Source organism: Sinocyclocheilus rhinocerous, unplaced genomic scaffold, assembly GCF_001515625.1.
Source record: "Sinocyclocheilus rhinocerous isolate Xijiao unplaced genomic scaffold, SAMN03320098_v1.1 scaffold494, whole genome shotgun sequence".
NCBI classification, from domain to species: domain Eukaryota; kingdom Metazoa; phylum Chordata; class Actinopteri; order Cypriniformes; family Cyprinidae; genus Sinocyclocheilus; species Sinocyclocheilus rhinocerous.
Genome location: NW_015628684.1, coordinates 1,129,245 through 1,154,348, shown reverse-complemented (window position 1 = coordinate 1,154,348; position 25,104 = coordinate 1,129,245). Strand labels below are relative to the sequence as shown.

Here is a 25,104-nt window from a genome sequence, read left to right as displayed (position 1 = left end):
TACTAGGTTTATCATTTGTCATTTTTTTCCGATAATGTCGATAATCGTCTGTTACCTGACTGTTGACATCGACATCGCGATACTTACGAGACATCGTCGATATACGATAATATCGTCATATTGCCCAGCCCTAGCTGATACTCTCCAAAATGGCGCTACAGGGTGATGCGGAGGAGACAAACTGTTGAAAAAAGTTTTTTTTTTTTTTTCTTTTCAGGTCTTACGGGTTTGAAAAGACACGAGGGTGAGTAATTAATGACAGAATTTTCATTTTTGGGTGAACTGACCCTTTAAAGTGGTGAAGTTGTTAGGCTGGGATGGAGGGGAGGATGAGGATAAGGACAAGAAAAGCCATGGAAAGATAGGTGGGGGGTGGAGAGACCTACCCTGGACTCGCTGCAACTTAGTTCGGCCAAATGCCATGGGCAGGTTTAGAGGAATGTAGTGCTCATGGTTGCAAACCGTCATAAGGAAATCAAACTTCATCTCTGTAAGCACCTGTAAACATACATTCATGTTTTAATTCACGTCCGAGTTCAGCAACAGAGACATCAACTCTTGTTATTAAGGAACAGTTACAGTAATTACAAATTAGGAAGTATAATATCAAAACTGTTATTGCCGATAACCAATAAATGACCAATATCAAACGCCCATAATATAATATTTTGTTTAATTGTAATGTATTATGTATTTATTTCAAATTCTACAAGTAAATTTAGACATTACAACACTGCAATGTACAGCAAGAATTACATTTAACAGTTTTTAAAAATGTAATTTATCTAAAGGTTAGCTAATGTAATCTAAATGTAATCACAGGTGGAAATAAGCATGCACAATTAAATATCCAATATAAAGTTATACTGACAAAAAAATAAATAAAAATCTAAGTATATCTATCTATTTATATCGTGCATGCCTGACATTTTTGTGATTATAAACCATAATTTTTACAGTGCATAGTGAAAATACATAATTTGCGCCCTTTCAAAGCTTGTGTTTTCCAAGCTTTGCAGTCTAGACAGGCTGTGGCACATTGAATTTGCAAGTAAAAATGAGTCATACATGATCTTATGATATGACATTCCACAATAAAACTCTGTGATATCAACAGCACAGAAGATGTGAACAGAGAAGCTATTCCGCAAAAACCTACAAGTCACACCCATTATCTGGATGTCTGTTATGAAAGACCTCACAGAGAAGACAATCTCTGAAGAATCAAAACCTAAAATAGGTTAGGTTATTTTAGAAAATTAAAAACCCTCAAAGCATTGTTATACTGTACCTGTCAAAGCAAACAGGCCACTTCTCAAAGTATTTCAGAGATTAAATATGTTAAATATTGTTAAAATGATTTCAAATTTGACATGGATTTAGTATGAGATTATAATGTGTGAACAAAAGTAAAGTCATTGTATTTTACAGCAGAATTTCATTATCATCTAAAACTCTCTAATGTTAAGACCACCGGGTTGAAAAAAGAAAAATTATACAAATTAATATTAATAACCCACTGAATAAATGTAAGTTGTTTTGCTTTGAGCATGTAATGCAGATGAACTCTGTTGCCTACCTTTGGATCTTTCAGGCTGAAGCCACACATGTAATCATTTATCAAGCTGAAAGCAAATCCTCGGTTCATGAACGTAAGGCAGCGCTGTGCAGGAAAGAGAGTTTCAATCAGAACAATGTAATGCCACACAATGAGTTTATGTGAAAAATAAAAAAATTTAAAAAAACAATAATGAAGAGTGAAGTGCAACTAAACTTTAGACATACTATATATGAACAATCAAATTTGTTTGACAGTGAGGAGAATGAGGAGCAGGTTTAAGTTTGCTTCAAAGTCTTCAATGTAGGCCAGACATTTAGTCGAATCAAGCAGATCCAGTAGTGACTGCTGGTACCAGAAAAACTAAAAAAACATTTACATCATAACACACTCTTCTGGTGACCAAGCCCAAATGCTGAAACATTTCAAATAATAGCTATTATTAGATGAAATAGATAAAATCACTAATTGTGGGTTATCGCTCCAGGAGATGTGAAAGAGAAAAAAAATGAATCATCAACCTATTCTACAAAATTTTATCTCTTCAGTTTAATTATTATAGTGAATGGCATTTGAAAGGTTAAAGATTAAAGTACAACTGCAGAATATCAAACGCGCTTGTGCAACTTGTGTGGAATTTTTAAAGAACATGTAGACAATGCAATTCAAACAATTAAACTGAAAAATAACATTGAAATGACAAAAATAATAAGATACAAGAACAAATTCTGCTGCTTCGTCACTGCTAGAAAAATATTACATTTGCTGTACTTTACGCAACTAATATACATATTCAGATAACCTTTCACAAGTTTGAGGTCAGTGAGATTTTTTAAATGTCAACTTATTTGATCAAAACTGCAGAAAAACTGTGATATTGTTATTAGAAAACAGTTACTTTAAATTGTATTTATTCCTGTGATAATAAAGCTGAATTATTTTCAGCATCATTACTCCAGCCTTCAGTGTCACATGATCCTTCAGAAATAATTCTAATATGCGTATCTGCTGCTTTAGAAACATTTTTTATTATTATTATCAGTGTTAAAAACACTATTTTTGTGGAAACGGTGATATATTTTTCACAGGATTCTTTGATAAACAAAGTATAAAAAATACTGCAATTATTTAAAAAATACAAATATTTTGTAACATTATAAATGTCTTGACTGTCATTTTTAATCAATTTAATACAACCTTGCTAAATAAAAACATTAATTTCTTATTAATAAAATAGAAGTATTTTATTTAAAAATACTTAATGACCCCAAACTTTTGTCATTAAAACTTTAAGGAAGCACTTAGAGAGCACTAAGTTAGGTCACATGATCCTTCAGAGATCATTCTAATATGCTGATTTGTGCTCAAGACACATTTCTTATTGTTATCAATGTTGAAAACTGTTGTGCTGAGTTAGGCCTGATCTTATTAAAATACCACAGGCTCTAGGCCTCACCTTGATGAAGCAGGCCAGGCTAAAGTTGACACAGCGGGCCTCCTCTGGGATCTCCACATAGCGTATGGTGATGTGAGGCATGATTGACAACAGCAGGGACTGCAGCGCTTGGTGGAACGATTCTGGAAACCTCTGCGCTCGAGGCATCTGCAGAAAATGTACAGTAGGTGGTTTCACATTATTAACTGTCACATAGCAATGCTATGAATGCTACATAGGCTTGCCGCGATAGACGGTGCTGACGGTGATACCGGTGTTAAGCTGCAACACTTGCCCACCGCGTCACCGACCCCCACTGTCGTTTTGATTTTTTATCGAAATAAAAATCATTTAGTTCAGTAAAAGAACAGACACTACAATTAAAAATGTTGTCACACGTTGATTAACCGGTGGGAAAATTTCCTCACCGTCACAACCCTAATGCTACATTGTTGGAAATGGTCATTTGTAAGGAAAGCAGGATTTTATCTGATTTCATTTCAGATATTCTAACCACACGGAAGTCCAATTTTAACAACTGAGAAAAGTTTTTTGTGTGTGTGTGTGTGTGTGTGTGTGTGTGTGTGTGTCATGCAATCTATTGTGCTGAAGGCATGTTTGTTTTAGACACCAGCCTTTAAATGACATACATGTGTCACAGATTCAGGTATGCAAAGAGGATTCAATGACTGACAGAAAGTTCCAAAACTGTTAAACACACATTGTACATGCAAAAGGCAACTCTGTGTCAACAGTACAGTACAGCGCAGCTTTGTTTATGAGTTTAAAGGGTGTGTTTCTTCCCAGATACCTTGATCATGCACACTTTTGAAGACCGAGGAAGTTAACCGCATTCTATGTACAAAAGCCAAAAGTGGAAAGCAACATCCTGCTCGACAGCCCAGGACTATTTACATCCAGCTATGTTTTACTGAAGATGATAACTAAGAAAAGGAAGTGGAAAGGAAAGCCCTATACATTCCTGTTTGATAACAAATGGCTGTTAATTGATTTTGAAGTTTCTTTGAAAAGTGTAAAACATGGGAATGGATTATACTAACTTTCATTCTGTTGCCGTCCTGGAGGTATTGTGCCATTGACTTGGCCATGGTCTCAAAGAAGAACCATGAATACTGTAATACAAGATAGAAAGAAACAGGATTTAATAACAATAATAACACAGATGAACGTCATAAATGTGTACATACACATTACCATTCAAAACACTGAGGTCAGTAAAAACAGAAATATTGTGATATGTTATTAAAATTTAAAATTTCTAAAATATTTAAATTAACCTTTTTTATTTTAGTTAAAATAAAATATTCTATTTTAATATATTTCCAAATGTAATTTATTCCTGTGATGCCAAAGCTGAATTTTCATCAGCCAGTCTTCAGTGTCACATGATCCTTATTTCTAATATGCTTATTCTGTGCTCAAGAAAAAAAAATCTCTTTATTATCAATCATACATTTTTTGGGGATTCTTTGATGAATAGAAAATTCAAAAGACATTTTGAACAGTAATGTAACATGAAATCTAAAATGATACTATAATAATATTAATATATACTGTATAGCATATCATATCACAGGAATGTGAATGTGTGCCACTATATTTTTAAATATACATATAAATGTACAATATACCACAACATAATCACAAAAGTAAAACAAAGTGAAAGTGAACTGTCTTGCTGAAACAATGGACTTATTATTCTACCACACTACGATACGATCTCTGACACCAGCCAAAGTCAAACCAGTATTCTGTTATCTAATTATGTAAAGGCAAGTTCCCTCAAACCTAGTTCTAAGAAAGCTTTGAGAACTGAATTCCAAGAAAATGTGTCCTTGGACATGGTTATGTAAAGACTTTAAGGAGACGCAAAGTCTGTATGAAACAAGGTGGTTACAGTGAATTAAATACACTGAGAAAGTTCCAGTGGTACAGTCATATTATTTGGGTGTGAATGGTCATGTAGCGATAAAATTTTTTTTTGGAACAACCCACCAATTCCTGGTAACTGACTTGGACAATAAACCCCAATTCTGAAGTAAATCAAAAAGATAGAAAATAAACACAAGGGCGCCATCTTCTGTGCAAAAAGAGTAGCTCATATTCACCATAACCGAAAAGTTTTGTCACCTTGAGGAGTTTGTTGCAGGTGTTGAAGTCTGCAGTTTGTTTGAGGATGACAGTTCTTCACCATTCCCACATCTCAGACCTCAAATACATAAAATATTACCCTTTTTAGACATAGTTTTTGAAGTAAAGAGTAGAGAAAATACTATACAAAACTTATTGAAACAACCAGGTGCCAGTTGCATAAACTTAGCCACCATGTTAAGACTGTGTCTTAAGAACTTGACCAACTAGCAGTTGCCAAGGGGTAATCACTAATCAGTCTTACTTTTCCAATACAAATAAGACCAATCTACCTTTTCATAACTGAATTAAAAAAGTTATGACCAGTAAAAAATGAGATGACTAACTTTTTAAGACTAGTCTAAACAGTTTATGCAATTATGCAACCGGCATAATTATTAACCCTTGTAAGATCACAAGTACCCTTGTAAGACCCCTCTTGCAAGAAGGCCCCCCCCTCCTCCATAAAAACACTTTCTCATTGGATCTAAGCAAATCTCATAGATGACCTATTTTGATCTCAAAAAAGTGAGTTGTCACTGAAAGGTGAGGAGTTTGCATCTATGAAAGGAATTGTTAATTGGTTATTAGACTAATAATTAATTATACTATAATAGTTTGCAAATGATTAGTAAGTACTTCATTACTTTGTACTTACAAAAGAGTTACCAAATAACTTTTTTCTTTTTTATTATTCTGATTTCTTATATTATTATTCTTTTAAACTAAAATTGCTTTTGCACCTGGCTTTTAATATGGTCGAATGTGATCCAATCAACAAATACATGGCAATGCCAGGTTTAACAGAAAGTTAAAATGTAAATGTTGTACCTTCAGAAACATGCGTAGGTAATGTTCCAGACCCTCCTCATGACACTGAGACACTATGTGAATGATTACCCTGAGACAAACAGAGGCACATCAGTAATGGAGCAATACTGCATACAAAACAGTAATACAGAAGTGATAATATAATATTCATAGGCCAGTCTGCATACAAAACAGTAATACAGAAGTTCTGTCTTTCCGAGAAGACAAATAAAGTGGTAAATCACCGTGTGGAGTTGACAGCAATATCTTGACTCTCTTTGCTTGCCATAGTGAGGACTTCAAAGAGCTGAACGAGCACCGTAGGCAGGAACTTGATGATGACCTGAGTCTCTACTGCATGTAGGCACTTGGAAATGAGACAGGAATATGAAAGAGATTATGTGACACTGTAGTCTGGAGTGATGGCTGCTGAAAATTCAGATTTGCCATCACAGGAATAAAGAACATTTATTCAAATAGAAAAGTCATTTTAAAACGTAAGAATATTTCACAGTATTACTGTTTTTTTTACTGTATTTTTCATCAAACATATCCAACCTGGGTGAGAGTAAGATGCTTCTTTCAAAAATATGAAAGTTTGTTTTAACAGTAAAGTACATGCTCATTTCCAAAATGTGCGCCAAAGGAAAGCTTTGAAAAGATTCAACATTAAAATAATGTCCGCTGTTATGAAAAAAAATGTAAAAGGCACATCACACTATGTATTTTTGAAAACATAACATGGTGTAATATTGTTAAACGTAAATAAAATGAGGATATCCCACATTTTCCTTTGTTCACATGTAATTCTCACCTTTAGGTACTTGACGAGTTCAGCAGGATTGCCCTGTGACGCTGACTTCATCAGCTGGCAATACTGGAAGAAATTGTGGAGGTGCAAATCCTGGATGGACGAGGGTTACTACATTTAATGCTTTTGTTTTACAAAACATGTCATTACTCTCTGTTCAGTACAATGGAATTTGGCTGAACTATCCTTAGATCAGATCAACATACCTGAGTGTAAATTGTTGATGCTACATATGCTCGCACTTTAAATAATGGTTTGGCATTCTCCACCCATTTGATGTATGGAAAACACTGCAAAAAAACACAAAAAAAATGACTGAATGAATCAGTGAATCAATCCCACCAGCCTAACCGAACCAACCAACAAACAATGAATTTTCAGTGTTGTAAGTAAGATTTCACCTTCTCTGAGTCTTGGCTTTTGTCATAGATGTAACCAGCTGGTAGATTAGCAGACACAGGAAGTTGTAGCTCTGAGGACTGTATTCTGCCATCCTTCAATAAAGGAGCCCAGGAGTAACCCACTGTAGAGAGCAAGAGTTAAAGGTATATTCCTTACACACACACACGCACAACCATTCGATCATATGCGGTCAGTAAGATTTTTGAAAGAAGTCTCTTATGCACACATAGGCATTTATTAAGAATATTGTGAAAACTTCAAAGTATAGTGTATACAACACACAAGCACACACTCACCCAGTGTTTCCACTCCATCCCGTTTCTTGGTGGTGGTTTTGTTGCCAAGCTCACAGCTTATGTGGTAGAAAGTAAAGAGAACATGATGCTTCTCATGGACATGAACAGGAAGCTCGATTTTAATCTGTGACAGAAATGAAAATATTTGAACGTTAGTGAAATCTTTACCAGTTTCTTGTATAGAAAGCTTTGTGTTTTTTATAAGCCTAATTATGACTCATAAAAAACCAGTACATGACAATGTAAACATGTCATTGTGATTAATTTCAACCAAACGGACGGAGTAAATGACAGATCTTTTCATTTTTGCTGAACTACTCCTTTAAGGCTCACCAGCTGATGACATCATTAGACTCGGTCCAGCAAATCATCAAATAGATGCAGGCTATGTCTGTGCACACTGTCTATGTTGATGTCTTGTGACTCATTCATCTATTGAACACACAATTTGTCTTTAATATGTTGGCCCTGAGGGTCCGGTGAAGCCTAACAGGATGTGTCTCTATCTTACTGAGCATAAACTTTGGAACAGTAGTGTATACAACACACAAGCACACAAGCACACACTCACCCAGTGTTTCCACTCCATCCCGTTTCTTGGTGGTGGTTTTGTTGCCAAGCTCACAGCTTATGTGGTAGAAAGTAAAGAGAACATGATGCTTCTCATGGACATGAACAGGAAGCTCGATTTTAATCTGTGACAGAAATGAAAATATTTGAACGTTAGTGAAATCTTTACCAGTTTCTTGTATAGAAAGCTTTGTGTTTTTTATAAGCCTAATTATGACTCATAAAAAACCAGTACATGACAATGTAAACATGTCATTGTGATTAATTTCAACCAAACGGACGGAGTAAATGACAGATCTTTTCATTTTTGCTGAACTACTCCTTTAAGGCTCACCAGCTGATGACATCATTAGACTCGGTCCAGCAAATCATCAAATAGATGCAGGCTATGTCTGTGCACACTGTCTATGTTGATGTCTTGTGACTCATTCATCTATTGAACACACAATTTGTCTTTAATATGTTGGCCCTGAGGGTCCGGTGAAGCCTAACAGGATGTGTCTCTGGAATGATTCAGCTATTCATATCCTTGACGTGCTTTGTGCTGTTTACGCCTCAGTCTGATCAAATGTTAATAAAGTAAATGTAATATTTTTAGATCTCAATAATAACATAGGGCTGTGTTCATATTTTGTGAACGGTTTACAAATTACATGAACAAATTACATGTTTTTTAAGAATAATGATGGTTTAACAATAATATTAATGTGTTTTACTAATTAAAAATTATAATAATATGATGTGTTGTCACCGCTTGATAAATTTATACAGATTATTAAAGGTGGACAGATCTTTTCATTTTTGCTGAACTACTCCTTTAAGGCTCACCAGCTGATGACATCATTAGACTCGGTCCAGCAAATCATCAAATAGATGCAGGCTATGTCTGTGCACACTGTCTATGTTGATGTCTTGTGACTCATTCATCTATTGAACACACAATTTGTCTTTAATATGTTGGCCCTTGAGGGTCCGGTGAAGCCTAACGGGATGTGTCTCTGGAATGATTCAGCTATTCATATTCTTGACGTGCTTTGTGCTGTTTACGCCTCAGTCTGATCAAATGTTAATAAAGTAAAAGTAATATTTTTAGATCTCAATAATAACGTAGGGCTGTGTTCATATTTTGTGAACGGTTTACAAATTACATGTTTTTTAAGAATAATGATGGTTTAACAATAATATTAATGTGTTTTACTAATTAAAAATTATAATAATATGATGTGTTGTCACCGCTTGATAAATTTATACAGATTATTAAAGGTGAGATATTGTATTGCTGTGCAGTTATTCAAAAGAATAACACTTCATGATAATATACGAATCTCACCTCATCATAAAACTCTGGACACTGATTGTGATGCAAAACTGCAGCAAAAGCACTGGTGGTGAAAAGTGGATCCCCTGGCTTGCCATAGATGCACTAAAAGCAAACAGTGGTTCATCAATTACACATTAAATGTCACTAAATATTAAATATTAAACAACTGGTGGAATAAAACTGGTGCCACACACAGAATAATTATATAGTCACCTTCAACGGGGCGGCTCCTTCATCATCAGAATCCTTGAACTGAACACAAATTGCAATGTTTCGAGCCTGGAAGAAAAAACAGACACTGTTTCAGACTGCATTACATACATTAGGAAATTTTTTCTATATATACAGACGGACGGACAGATAAAACAAATAGCTATTTTGCAAATGAATAAAACTGAATGAAAGCCAATAAACAGATGTCATTAGTATCATTGAGAAACAGATCTGTAAACATGTTTGGTAGCATCTCTAATCTAGAAGAAAAGAAGTTTGAGAGTAACAGGGCAAATAGCCAGTAGTATGAGCTTTCCAGCAGTGGAGGAGGACACAATTAACCCTGAAGTCTGTTTAATTACAGATAGGATCTTTGGTGAATTTATTATGAATAGTATCCCTGGGGCTTTTCACAGAGCCTCATGTTTGAAAACATGTAGGCAGACATTGTTACAGCTCGAAGAAGCTTGTTGTTGCACCACCACCCACAGCTTCCCAGTTCCGCTAATTACAGAATGTGCGTTGGGAAATGTGAGGAATCTCACCTTGGCAAATGTCTTCTGATTGTCGTATTTGAGTTGCTGAGGATAGATGTAGAGATGGTTCTTGTAGATGGTGAATGGGTGGTTGTATCTGGCCTCTTGTGGGACAAACTCCTCCACTTCCACGGACACCCTCTCACACTGCTCCTCAAACGGCTTCACAGGAATATAAAATGATGTGACAGAGTCTGAGAAGATAAAGGTGATACATTAAATATCATACGTTATATGTTAACCCTCATGTTGTGTTGTTAATTTTGAAACAGAAGCTATGTTTCCATCACCCTGTTTTTATGCGCATTTTGAAGTATCGCATCAGAAACGAGTGATGGAATGCCAAATTTCAGAAAAAAAACCCTTAATTCGCAAATACGTTTTTACGCTCGCTTGAGGTGGTTTTTGACTTGTGCGAATAAGGGTTAATGCAAATAATGGGTGATGGAAACGCATTTTGCGAATAAATTCCTCCATGCGCATAAAAAAGTCATGTGACTTTGCGCTATGGAACAGCATAACCTGAGTAACCAGCAGACCGATCTTGATGCACAGCATCTGAAATGTCATTATGGTCATTCTGAAATGCCTTTCAGAAAAATATTTCTGTATAATTGCCTCCCAGAACTGTCTTACACGAATGCGCTCCCAAACAGCAGGCATCCACCTCTGAAAGCAATGACCGCATTTATTGTGCCTGCTCACTCTGATTTTACATATAAAAACGATTATTTTCAGTGGCTTCTCCTACTTTTCTTAGTGATAATTAGTGGCAGTTTATCAGGAGGTGATGGTTTTGTTCTCTTTGACTCGTTGGATGGAAACGGTGCTTAGTCGCAAATGTTTTATGCGATATTCCAATTTTGCTTTAACTTGCAACTTTAAATGGAAACTCAGCTAGAGAGGATTTTCTTTTTTCCGAAAATGCCAATTGATGTTATCGCATTGGACTAAAACCTACTGACTTTGCTCACACTGCAAGATTTTTGATAATTTATGTACTTTTTGGGATTTTTACCCCCACCTTGTTAGCATCATGACACGCAATTTTTAACAGGACAGTCATCAGTCCAAGAACACAATCCTAGGATTTTCAGCACAGCACAAGGGTTAAATCATGAAAACAAAATGTGTCCACAGTGTACAAATTGGCATCCCATTCCTTTTTTTAAAAGTAATAAAGGTACAAATACCAGATTTATTTAAATATAATTATTAAAAATGATTGAGATCAAATTAATCTAGCTAGTTATCAACAAAAAGACTGTATTCCTAATGCAGATTGTATCAAACTCAGTGATACAATCTCTTAAACAGATATTCAATAAAAAAATTTTTTTTGTAAATTATTATTTAATTAGTTAATATTTAGCAAAAGCATAATGTTTAGTTGATTCTGCATGATTTTCCCCATTGCAAAAAATTGAACATTACACATTCCATAAAACTGACACCTAGGAAGTGACATCATTTTGTGCAACCATGTTCTCAGTGATACAATGATCAAAAACTGTTCATTTATAAACGGACTTTGTTTCTATGAGTTACAAAAGGCATCATATGCTAAAAATGTGCCTTTAAAGAAATTGTTACAGAGAATTTAATAAGTCTACGCCTTATAGATTTAGAAAGAGGTGTTATCAAATATTAAAAGCCAAAGGAGTTAAAATAACAGACAAACAAACTTACTTGACAAGTCTGGAGGTACACACTCAACAGTGATGTTAATTTGTCCAGGGATTATCTGCAGTTTGCTCTTCTCTGGTCTACGAACAAAAATGTCTCTTCAAAACATTCATTATGCATAATGCAATAAAGTGACTAACAAGCAAGTACATTCATGGTGGATGACGGAGATTTTGCCAAGTGGAACAAGCCATTCACATCAACAATTTAGTGATAGGCAAACAAGTAGGTTTAATCTTAAAGGCTTTTACACCATTCTTATCACTTCTCTCTGATTTAAGGCTAGTGTGTAGGTTAGGGATCAAATTAGGACAATGACTGTTTGTAGGATTGTTGTTACAGGCCAGGAAAATTTCTTATTGGGCAAAATCACATTGACCATTAAGGGACACTAGGCATCAAAAGACTAGTAAACATTATCACTCACTTCTTGAGATCTGTCAGCAGTTTGATGAGGTCTTCAGTGGATATCTTGCTACTGTCTTGGCGGTAGAGCGGAGAGAACTTCCCCTCAGTGTCTAAACTGCCTTGGGAGTCTTTGAACACCTGTCTGAAGACACACAACACACATATCCTTGGTGCCAGAAATGAACTTTAAAACACTTACACATTACCTAAATATGTACTAAAGCAATTTCCGAAGAGTACTGACTGTGACATTCCAGTTTGAAGGGCACGTAATTCTACTTGACGTAGAACATAGATCATTTAAGCCTTACTAGTCCATCAAGTGAATAAGGATTGAGTTTCTGTGTCTTACTTGGCAGCCCAAGCGAAGGGCATGCGGTACTGGCCCAGCCGCTGGCACGTCTGCTTGGCAGTCTTCAGGACTTTCTGTACCGTCTGAGAAACAGACACATAAAAAGGCATGGAAATATTCTACAGCACATTCTGGAAGTGTTTAAATTTGAGACAATTCAGGCCCAAAACATTACTTAACAGCCAATAATTGTATAAATACAACACATTTTTCAGACTGACATTTGCAATGTTAAAATGCATCCTAGACACTGCAGACAGCTTGTTGATGTTATGCAACTCTCTATTCTAGTAGAAAGACGTCATGACTAAGAACAGTTTTTACAGTTCTCTTGAAGCATGCGTTTGTTATTGAGCACCAGACCTTGCTGATGTCGGCGGTCTTAATGTAGGGCTCAGCGCAATGGGTGATGCCGTTCTGTAAAACTTTTTCCACCCGGGCCAGCAGGAAGATGTCTGTGTGGGGGTTGGTAACGGAGAAAATACCCTGGAAAACACAAAGGACACACTGTGGTTATACGAATAATTAGAAGTGAAAAGGAAAAGGAAATTTACTGACAGAACATTAAAGATTAATTATGGAAGTTCAGTGTAATTAACTCAAGTCATTTAAAAGAAAAAAAGTGGGAATGCAGTGGTTGGTTTAAATAGCTATTTCATTCATTTGTTGCTGGGTTGAACAAAAACAACAACAACAACATGGATAATTATAATTATTGTTATTATTACGGTCATTCTATTCCAATTTTTCAAACAAACAAACACACACACATACACATACACATACACATATACAGTGGGTACGGAAAGTATTCAGACCCCCTTAAATTTTACACTCTTTGTTATATTGCAGCCATTTGCTAAAATCATTTAAGTTAATTTTTTAATGTCAACAATTCTGTGTTTTTCAATCAATATGGGGTGCTGTGTGTACATTAATGAGGAAAAAAAATTAACTTAAATGATTTTAGCAAATGGCTGCAATATAACAAAGAGTGAAAAATTTAAGGGGGTCTGAATACTTTCCGTACCCACTGTACATACATAAATAAATAGACAGATACTTTAATTATTATTATTATTGTTATTTCTGGTCATTATTCTCAACATTTTACATAAATACGACTGTGAAAGCTACACAGAAAGTGTGCTGACTGTTTTTGAGAGACTCTCATTGGGCCACAATCCAAATTTTAAAGCATAGGCTGCTGAGATGCCTCTTTTTAACCTCTCTGAGCCCTGAAGACTTGTTCTATGCACTTTTGCGCTACACTGTAAAATCCAATAGTTTACCTTACTTAGATTTAATTCGTTATCTTTACTTAGTTGTTATACTTACTAGGTTTTATTAAGTTACAGCTACTTTCAAGGCAAATAAAACAATTTACTTACTGTTTTGAGTGACGCTTACTTAAAATATTCAAGTAGCCACAAAGGAACCAATGACATTAATAAAGCAGTGAGAGGCAGCAGTGCACTAATATGTTGCTAATGTGCAACATAACAAAAGAAGAAGAAAAGAAAAACAGTCTTATGCTGGGTACACACCATAAGATAATCGGGCTGATTTTGGGTCGATTTCTCCCCCTCCGACAATCCTAGGTAATGTCCCGATTATCTTGGTGGTTCTAAAGATTATCTTATCGGATTTTCCTGTGGTGTGAGGTGTGTTAAGAGTGACTGAATCTGCTCGGAAGAACGTCGGAGGCGCCCCAATCCCGAATCGTAAATATTCAACATATTGAATATTTCGGGGGGGGAGGAACCCCGAAAACACCACACACTATAGGAGCAAAACAGTTAAATCTAGGATTTTTTTGTCCTCATGTTTGTGGTCTCTCACATTTTGAAGATCTTATAAGATTTAAAAAATCTTTTAGTGTGTACCCAGCATTAATAGACTTTTCACTACACTGTGGGGAAGTCGTGGCCTAATGGTTAGAGAGTCGGACTCATAACCCAAAGGTTGTGGGTTCGAGTCTCGTACCGGCAGGGATTGTAGGTGGGGGGGAGTGAATGTACAGCGCTCTCTCCCACCTTCAATACCACGACTGAGGTGCCCTTGAGCAAGGCACCGAACCCCCAACTGCTCCCCGGGCGCCGCAACATAAATGGCTGCCCACTGCTCCGGGTGTGTGTTCACGGTGTGTGTGTGCACTTTGGATGGGTAAATGCAGAGCACTAATTCCGAGTATGGGTCACCATACTTGGCCACATGTCACGTCACTTTCACTTTTTTTTCACTTTCACTCATTTCCTCCTAGTTGCATTCACTCGTTTCCCAAAGTCATCTTGAATGTTGAATTTTCAATACAACTGAAATATTTGAGAGAACTTCACATAAGCCAACTTCATAAATTGATGTTGATTTTCCTAAAATGTGTGTGTTGTTGTTTTTTTAACTCCCCATTATAGTGATTAGCGTTCCCTTTGGTTGGGCACTTAGAACTTTGTTTATGTTAATATGATTTTCTTCCTGATAATGCAGTAATGCATCATGAAGTCAGAGTTATTTGATTTCAAGGGAAGAAAAGTAATAAATAGGTTGCTTTTAGAAAGTGACCTATCTTCTAATTAAAGCATTACTGTAAAGAAAAGTAATAAATAGGTTGCTTTTAGAAAGTGACCTATCTTCTAATTAAAGCATTAGTGTATTTTTTGTGTGTGTGTTTATTAATGAACTTTTTCAAATTTCATTTTTCATAAATACCTTGAGATGCTTTTAATTGGGTTTATATAATCCTTAAATAGTGTGTGGTAATATGCTAAAGTCTTTATTTAGCATCAGAGAATAAAATAATTTATTCTGCCGCAATGCATTCTGGGAGTCAGTGAGTAGCTATACTAAGTCATGAGTAAACCTAAATGAAAGGATCAAGTACCCCCTACAGTTCTTTTTTAGTTACTAGAACTCTCGTGTAAGTAAACTCTACTAACTAAGCAGTTGTCAGTGCAACATACTATTCCTATTTCCATTTACTTAGTTTTTTCAAGCCAATCGGGTTGCATGCTTTTTTTTAAGTAAGCCCAACTAATTAGATTTTACAGTGTACCATTTCATCATCAAAAGAAATCAAAATCATAACAAACTAAACTGCAATACATTGTTCAAGCCATTGTACTAGTTGTAGTGTCTGTTTGTCTCTCAAACACGTCCAGCCATCTCTACTTCATGTCAGCTGCCCTGCGTTATGTCAGTTCCAGTAAAGCCATGTCATGTTTCCCAGGCTGCCAGCAGAGGCTTGAGACCGTCATGGCACTGGCTTTGATTTAGTGCATAGAGTTAGTGCTATGAAACAGAGCTGTGTTAAACCTAAAGCCGTTTCTGCCCTGGCAACATGCCTTGTACAGAACAGCAAGTTCAAACACACAGATAAGTAAGCCTTGAGAGGATTAGTTAAATACAACAATCCATGATTTAAAATGGGAAAACTTCAATACCAGAGATAAAAAGATGCATTTATTTAGCAGAGCTCTCCGTATCATCCTGCATTATAAGGCATCAGGCCTGCAAAAGGTGACAGATAAATAATGAAGCAAAAACTTGTCTTCAGTTGCATTAAACGTAGTGCTAATGTGGCATGAACGTTCACTTGCACATGATTGTGCATGTGGCTGTTATTGCAAAATGGTCACAGGCTTTCAACAGAAGGCAGAAATACAATGACAAGTGAAAATGACGCAAGTCAGCCAAACAATAACTATATTCAGCCACCTGCAGCCCTGCAAACTGCATGGATGTGCAAAATTCTGAAACCACATTGACTTCCCCATCAGAAGCACGGCAGAAGCATCCTTCTTATTCAGCAGTGCTGGACAATGCTTACTGGGGAGGGTTGCCAGTCATTTGCAGAAATATTCAGCAATGTGCAGATTTTAAAAGGTGACCAGGATAAATCTGTCACAAACTAAAGAACAGAAAGCTCTCTCTCTTGATTTGCTTAGGATTTTTTACCTGGTGGACCATAAAGCAGGCAAAAATCCCATTTACTTCCTTTAAGGAAAGGAGCCACTTCTAGTGACCAATGGTGGCAGTGCTATTTTAGTATGATTGAGATACTATTATAGCTTTAATTAATATTTAATTTTTTTAATTACATTTTCTCTTTTTATTCTAGTTTTAGTTAAAGTATAAGTAATTTTGATCTGTTTTTTTTTTTTTTTAATAATTAAGGTCTATAGTTTTATTCATTTTATTTTTTTACAGTTTTAGTTTGTTATTTTAATACATTAAGTTAAACTAAATGAAAATGCTGAAATAAAATGTTTAAATTGTTTTATATTTAATTTAATTTAATTTCAGTTCATTTTATTTCAAATAACAAAAACATATGTTTTGGTTTTAGCTAACTATAATAACCCTGCTCGGAAATGGATTCTCCTGATTATTATATTATATTATATTATAAAAGTCTTTCTATAAGATCATTTCATCACTATTGTGACACTATTGGAAGTACAGCATTTTCTTTCAGCGAAGACTTTTATTAATTGATTTCAGAGACTATAACACCTCTAGAAAGTAGAAATTGTAACAGTTTCAGTATGATGAGCTTTTACCTGAGTGGGGAAGCGTATAAGAGACTCCGCGACCCTCTGGAGAACTGGCAGACCGTGTCCGTTTATCCTGACTGTTTCATATCCATATCCTCCTTCTGGTTCTGTTGGTGTCCCCGGAGAAGCTTCTTGAAGCATTTCCCTCACGCAGGGTGGATTGAGGTCAACATGAAAGTCTGCAGAGATCTTGCAACCTTTGGACAGATCAAACAACGCTAGGCTGATGAAGAACGGCTCTACCTAAGGAGAAAACAAAAAGTGTGGAATGAATGATGCTGATGAGTTATTACACCGTATTTGACATCTTTACTCTAGTCATTTCGATTTAAGCAAGCAATCTGCCTGAGCATGCTGTGAGGACCATATAGTTTGTTATTGATAAAGATTATATAATTTAACGACAGCAAATTAGATTCAAGCAAAAGATGTATTTATGTAACCACACCTCTGTATGTAATTTTACTCCATTCGCATCAGTCATGTCTCTTTAGATCATTTAACATAGTGTGGGAAAGTCAATGCGTTCTGAGGAAGCAGCAGCTTTCCAAACCCTGCTGATGAGCGCCAGCATTCCTTCCCTGGAGCCATTGAAAGTGCTTCACTGAGCATAACCATATTCATCACTATCCTCTGTCCTCATGCCAACAATCTCTAATTCATCTCTCATTAAAAGAGCTCCATGATATTCAACTATAATGACCTATAACTGCTGTTCTCTGACAGTCTAAGCTAGAGAATAGCTCAAATAATTGACATTTATTATTTAACCTGGGGCCTAAATAAGTGAATTCAGGGTTTTCATGTGATTAGTGTTTGTAGCTTAAAAACATATGGTTTTAAAAATACATACATTAATATTTTACATTTATATTTAGCAGACACTTTTATCGACTTACAAATGAGGACAATAGTAGCAATCAAACCAACAAAAGAGCAATAACATAAGTGCTGTGACGAGTCCCAGTTAGTCTAATGCAGTACGTGTAGCAAGGTTTTTCTTTTATTTTTTTTATAATAAACAAAAAGAAAACATGCAGATAGAATAAAAAAAAAAGAATAGAGAACTCTAGTGTTAGAGGGTAAGTTACTTTTCTTTTTTATCACATATCCTCTGTACAGGGCATTAGGACTAGGAAAAGGCAGGACTATACGATAGCTAAAAATATATATTTAATTTATAAATCAATTTTTAGGCTTTGAACTACAGTGTGTTTGTCTTTAACACTGATATTTTACAATGTTTAAAAAGGTTATATTTCAAATTTAGATTTTAAAAAGACTATAATTTGCTTTTTTTTTGTATGTACACCAGTATACATATAAATATGCATTTAAATTAGCAGTTCAGCACTTTCTATTATTATTATTATTATTACTACTACTACTATTATTATTTAATTGACTATAGCTAAATGTATTTTCAACTTTGCATATTTAACAAATAAAAAATAAACTAAAAATAATTATTATTATTGTTGTTATTCTTTAGTCATCTTTTAATATAAAGAGTTTTACTCTAAGATTTTTTAAACAGATACATGCAAATGATGATTTAAAATAATATGCCTACTATTCTTCTTTCTATAATTGTGATGTCAGACATATTTAAAAACCAAGAGGAGGAAGTTGTCATGGCCAAAGCCACAAACTCAAGTACAGGATATCCTTTTTAAGATATACCAGGACTCTCTCTATATATGAAGAAATTCACAAAAACAACTTGCATCTACAGAGGACAAATATGAATGGCGTAGTCCCACCAGGGTAACAGAGCACAATGGTATAATTATGATTGTGCTTAGAAAACAATAGGATATACTGCATTGGCTAATATCGATCATGATTTTTCATAGACTTTCATAGACTAATGTGTCTAAGATCAACATTACAGTAGCATTGGTAGCATCACAAAACAGGACCAACAGGATCAAGAAAAAGTGACACTGGCAAACAAGATGAAACTCATAGATTAGGGCTTACTCACGTTGGTTAAGATGGCATCATTCTTCTCACTGACACATCCTTGAAGGCTAAAGGTCAAGTCGTGACAGCTAACCGTGATTCTTCGTCCAAATCGCTCTTCAAATGGCTTCACGTCAGGCTCGATGCCTGAAAAATCTAATCTCTGAAGAGGAATAGAGAGATATCATTCATTCATTTTCAAACAAGCAAAGAAAGACTGTCTTCTAATAGCTGTACATTGGACATAATGGACTAACCTGCGTCTCAGGATCCAGGGTGAAGATCTTCTGTCGACCTTCATTCCTGCTCATTTTATTCAGCTGGTCGGTTTCTCTGGCATACTGGAGATAACAGGACAAAATACTGTTTGCATTTTTAAAAACATATAAATAAACAAATAACAAAATTCACCAAAATGTGATATAGAGAAAAGAGCACAGTGCTTAAATAATAGTTCACTCAAAATTGAAAGCTACCCAAGATATAAATGCATTTGTTTCTTCATCGGAACAGATTTGGATAAATTTAGCATTACATAACTTGCTTTCCAATGGATCCTCTGCAGTGAATGGGTGCCGTCAGAATGAGAGTCCAAACAGCTGATAAAAAACATTACTATAATTCACAAGTAATCCACACCACTCCAGTCCATCAGTTAATGTCTTGTGAAGTGAAAAGCTGCGTGTCTGTTTTTAACTTCAAACCGTTGCTTCCAGCTAAAAATATGAGTACTGTAAATTTAATCTAATCTGAATCATGATAGAAATATGTATAGATCAAGCACTGTTTACAAGTGAAAATGGTCCAAAACTGTTCTGGAAAACCGGGGATGGAACTGGAGGAAGCGTTATTACAGATTATGGACTCATATTTTGGTCAGAAGCAACAGTTTAAAGTTAAAACACCTTAATGATGGACTTGTTTCTTAACACGCAGCTTTTAACTTCACAAGACATTAACTGATGGACTGGAGTGGTGTGGGTTACTTGTGGATTATTGTGATGTTTTTATCAGCTGTTTGGACTCTCATTCTGACGGCACCCATTCACTTGATCCATTGATGAATAAGTGATGTAATGCTACATTTCTGCTCCAATGAATAAACAAACTCATCTACACCTTGGATGGACCTGAGGGTGATTACATTTTTAGCAAATCTTCATTTATGCGTTAATATACTTTGTCCCACAATTCATTGAAATCAATTCGACCTTCCATTTGTAGTACAATGAATAAACCAGAAGCAAAATCAATCGCAATTTTTAATATCTCTTTCTTGACTTTTTTTTTTAACTGACCTGTCATAATTTAAGACATTTAAGCAAATTAGTGGACTATAAATGCAAAATAATATTTATTTCTGTGACGCCACTGAATTAAACAATGCAACACGATGAGATCAGGTGACAACAATAAAGCATGCTTCTGTTTTGTGCATTATTGCATACTATTACATATTTTTGAGTAGTAAACAGTCAGCAGTATATACAGCACATTATGCAATAGACAATATTCCAGTATTCTGAACTCAGCCACTTAAAATGCACAAAGAAGTGTTCAAACCACTACAGATAGCATTGTAATGATTTTGTATCAAGTACCTTCATTAGCTCTGGATGAAGACTCCGGCCAAAGCTCTCCGCAATGTTCTCTGGTTTCCCCTGACTACTGCTGTCGTCATCTGTTTGGACGAGACACTTGTTAATCAAAAGGCAAACTGATTCATTCTAACTGAAGATGCATGCATAACAGACAAAGCGTTTTATTATTATGTAGTGTGTGAATATGGGCTTATCTCCGACACCAAGCAAAACAATGAAAATGGTCTTTAGCCACAGCTGGCTGCTACTTTTAAAAAAGTAACAGACAAAATCTTATATTTGCTGATCAAGGTGTTGGACATATTTGAAAGTAAAATGAGTTTCTAAACTGCTCCACTGGAACAGAAAGCAGTACCATTAACTGTAATGTGTGTGTGTGTGTGTGTGTGTGTGTGTTTAATGGTGTCAAATCTGGGACACTAGGTGGAGCTTTCTGGGAAATCAGCTGCCCTCATTTATTCATGTAGACACTAGAGAAGGTGGGCTGCTACAAGATTTATCTCCACACTGTGAGGTGGAAGATTTTTAAATGGCTGCTTGGTTCTTATACTGTCACTTTCCATAAAGAGGTTACACACTGGTCTGGTTTTATTCCATTATACAGATTTGGAAAACTATTATCTAACACAGGACACAAAATATCTATCTCTCTCCTCTTGTTAAAATGGTGATTTTGGCCTAAATCCTGCAATTAAGATCAAATCAACAACGTAGTAATGTTAGTATAATCTGTTTAATCGATAATCAATTCACTGCATTAATGTTTTCAATTATTAGCTTATTTTAATGACAAAAAAATGTTAGCCCACATTTAATTTATGCAATCCTTTTAAATGCATTTTCTGAAGCACCTTTCGTTGCTGAAAAAGGAAAAAAACTTTAAAATATTACAGACTCTATTTTGCACACCATTCATGGAAAGTGCTTGGTATACTATCTAGACTTACAATAAACAAAACAAATGCCTTTCAACACCGATCTGAATTCTGTATATTAGTCATTCCAAAAGCCGAGAAGTTAGCGATTGAAAGCACGTTATTGAAAACATAATTTCATTTCCTCATGACCAGCACATGGAAGGTCTTAAAAACAAACGCCACTATTGACCAAAGTTTATACCACAGAAGCACAGGGAGTTGTTTATCAGTGTCTTTACTGAACAGGCCAAAAGTAGCATTCCCTTCACAGCTCCTCTATATGAATACAGCCTCCCGAACATTTCAGTAATCTGTCAACACGAGAATATTTACTCAAAGTCCAAACGACTGCCTCCTATAATAAAACAGCAGAAACTGTACTAATACTATTATTCAGCTGGCCTTATTTGAATACAGAGAAAACATCAAGTTCAATAGGTTTCAAAAAGGCCCCAATATAAAAACAATTTGGAAGAGGCAGAATGGGAACTATGCATCCTTTCAGGAAGCAGCACATACCAGAATTTGCCTATGTTGCCAAAATGCTCGTCATTTGGTTATGTGGGGGGATCGTTTGGATATTTTCATTAGGAAGAGGGCGGTATTTGTTCCCAGACGAATGGGAATCAGGGAGAACAGCCAATTAAAAACTGCTCATTGTTGGTAATTTGGGAGTGATCATGTCTTCTTTGATGATGGTGCAATAAGTTACATCATTAAAGTGATGATGGTGCTCACACAATTGAAATGCTTAAAAGGATAGTTCAAAACTCATGATGTTCCAAATCAGTAAAGTTTATTTTATGGAGAAAGTCTGAAGCATCTTCACATGTGTTAATGGGGGTGTGTGTTTTTTACCCAGAGAACCTTCAGAAGGTTCTGATCCGTTCCTCCTGTCATCCATCGCGCTCAGTAAGCTCTGTTTCAGCGTGTTTACCCACTCCTCCATCTCGGCCTCGCTGTCTGCCGCCAGATAGTGACTGTTACCTTCCTGCATCTTCAGCTCAAAGCCATTGCGCTTCATCTTAGGACACTGCAAGAAATGTGCTGCGTCAGTCGGTGGAGGAATTTAATGGTGTGACTTTAAGAGCTGTTTGTGGTTATAATAATAATGGGTGTTCGGCAAGGAAGATTCCTCTGGTTGTGTTACAGAGCCTGAGGGCTGCTACGTGCTGTTGTAAAACTTCCTGAAAAACGTATCAAACCAACTTCAGATATTTCCATATTCAGATACTTCCAAGATGTAAAACAAAACATCACTTCATCATTTATAATGCTCATTTCTAGCAACAAAGAAAAGCTTTATAAGAGCATTTTACATACTTTCTGACTATTAAAATTAAACACTGTTCATCAAGCCCTGTAAACCTTTGTAACTTTTGATCACATGACAGCCAAGCAAAAAGGAAAAAGTGACATTATGTACCGGAACTACATCAATACAGGAGTCCAGATAGATGGAGCCTTTTGATTCTTTGTAGTTTTTCTCATCTTTGTATGAATTCAGTATGTAAGAACCATCGGGGAGTTGAGACAGGTAGAAATACCTCCTCTTGAACACCTGTGGAGGAAAAAAAAATTACGCGTAAAAACTAGAGCCAGAAATACTGTGATATGTTTACAGACATTTTCATCCCTCATATTTATTTTGAAAATATCGTAAACAGAACAAGGATCTTTATGCTCACAAATGCTGCATTCATCTAATCAAGAATACAGTAAAAACAGTACCAATGTGAAATAAGTACAATTTTAAAGAATTGTAAAAATTTTACTATATTTTAAAATTTATTTTGGTCCTTTGATGGCAAAGCAGAATTTTCAGCATCATTACTCCAGTCTTCAGTGTCACATGATCCTTCAGAAATCATTCTAATATGCTGATTTGGTGCTCAAAAACATTTCTTTTTAATCCTAATTTCTTATTAATCTTAACTGTATACATATTTTTTATAATTTAAAGGGATAGCTCACCCAAAAATGAAAATTCTGTCATTAATTACTCACCCTCGTGTCATTCTAAACCCGTAAGACCTCAGTTCATCTTCGCAACACAAATTAAAGGGATAGTTCACCCAATAGATCGGTCTGTGCAAGAAACTGAACAGTATTTATATCGTTTTTTACCTCTGATTTACTGCAATGTCCGAACTGTCCTGAGCGCATCCTGAGCGCATGACGCGTCTTCTTCTTCTTGCTTTACAGCGGATCGCAGACTTATAAGTGCATTACCGCCACCTGACTCTCAAATGGACCATTGACACTCCTAATTGAGATTGTAGATAGAGTGTCAATGGTCCATTTGAGAGATAGGTGGCGGTAATGCACTGCGAAGGTAAGTCTGCGATCCGCTGTAAAGCAAGAAGAAGAAGACGCGTCACGCGCTCAGGATAGTTCGGACATTGCAGTAAATCAGAGGTATTAATAGTATATTAAATTATTTTTTGACCTCCCGACTAATGAGTAATGGCATTGAATAATCAGAATCAGAAGAGCTTTATTACCAAGTATGTTTACACACACAAGGAATGTTGACTTGACGACAGAAGCTTCCAGTGCTGAAGAAAGTACAGACATAGTGCAGACATACATGATAGTGCAGACATACAAAGGAATAAACACAGTAGGGATGGAATATAACACTAATATTGTCACGAATCCTGTCCATGGACTTCCGTTCGATCGCCACCAGAGGTCACCCTTCCATTACATTGACTCTCGCACTACTCAAACTGTTGCATGTCATCCCGGACTACATATCCCATCATCCATTGCACTGATTGCACACAGCTGTAACCAATCACACACTCACTATATTACCCCCACTCAGATCCCTTTCAAACTGCCGAGTATTGTTTTAGCGCTTATCGCTCATCATGTGATAGCTACTTTACGGAGCCATTCTAAATTCCTTAATCTAGTACTGCCTTGTTCTTAGTCTGTTTACCCGTGTCTTGATCCTTGCCTGTTATCTCGTTTTGTCTGATCTCTGCCTGCCCTGAAGTTTATAGCCTGTTTTGGAATTACCCTTTGCCTTGCTGTTTCGGACTGTGTTTGCACCTCGCCTGGACTCTAGCTCGTCTTGTGGATTCCCCATTTGCCTCGCCCTCAGGATTACGTTCACCGTCGACTGACTCACGCCTTCCTTTGGATACTCTTTTGTCTTGCCCTCTATATACCTGTTTGCCATTGTCTGACCCATGCCTGTTTTATGACCACGTCTCTGTCTTCTATTAAAGCTTTGCAAATGGATCCGCACGTCTCGTCGGCTCCGTTACACATATAAGAAAAAATAACTGAAATTAAATAATGTACTATATTCATGATAGTTAATACATTAACTAACATTAACTAATGGAACCTTATTGAAAAGTTACCTTAATATTAAATATCAATATATAATTTTTATTCACTTCTATGTAACAGAATCAGATATAAGTTGTTGTTTGTTTGTTTTTTGACTAATTATCCAAATAATGTATGGTCCTACAAAGCTATTATTATCAGAGCATATGAGCA

The 25,104-nt window shown here is 35.9% G+C and overlaps 1 protein-coding gene across 1 annotated transcript in view; it reads right to left on the bottom strand.

Annotated features, from left to right (window-relative positions):
• Positions 1-25,104, bottom strand: part of LOC107738079 (dedicator of cytokinesis protein 11-like) — an 86,849-nt gene that overhangs the window by 37,379 nt on the left and 24,366 nt on the right. The window contains exons 7-31 of the mRNA XM_016549756.1: positions 23,012-23,146; positions 22,444-22,618; positions 20,669-20,748; positions 19,325-19,408; positions 19,090-19,230; positions 17,109-17,345; positions 12,913-13,035; positions 12,550-12,632; positions 12,217-12,339; positions 11,793-11,869; positions 10,113-10,297; positions 9,568-9,633; positions 9,364-9,456; positions 8,035-8,158; positions 7,167-7,288; positions 6,972-7,055; positions 6,769-6,858; positions 6,200-6,321; positions 5,976-6,045; positions 5,492-5,505; positions 5,145-5,199; positions 4,055-4,126; positions 3,015-3,161; positions 1,580-1,663; positions 387-498 (exon numbers count right to left, since the gene is read on the bottom strand). Of these exons, the coding sequence (XP_016405242.1) occupies positions 387-498; positions 1,580-1,663; positions 3,015-3,161; positions 4,055-4,126; positions 5,145-5,199; positions 5,492-5,505; positions 5,976-6,045; positions 6,200-6,321; positions 6,769-6,858; positions 6,972-7,055; positions 7,167-7,288; positions 8,035-8,158; positions 9,364-9,456; positions 9,568-9,633; positions 10,113-10,297; positions 11,793-11,869; positions 12,217-12,339; positions 12,550-12,632; positions 12,913-13,035; positions 17,109-17,345; positions 19,090-19,230; positions 19,325-19,408; positions 20,669-20,748; positions 22,444-22,618; positions 23,012-23,146 (2,698 nt within the window). The remainder of the gene's footprint in view (positions 1-386; positions 499-1,579; positions 1,664-3,014; positions 3,162-4,054; positions 4,127-5,144; positions 5,200-5,491; positions 5,506-5,975; positions 6,046-6,199; positions 6,322-6,768; positions 6,859-6,971; positions 7,056-7,166; positions 7,289-8,034; positions 8,159-9,363; positions 9,457-9,567; positions 9,634-10,112; positions 10,298-11,792; positions 11,870-12,216; positions 12,340-12,549; positions 12,633-12,912; positions 13,036-17,108; positions 17,346-19,089; positions 19,231-19,324; positions 19,409-20,668; positions 20,749-22,443; positions 22,619-23,011; positions 23,147-25,104) is intronic.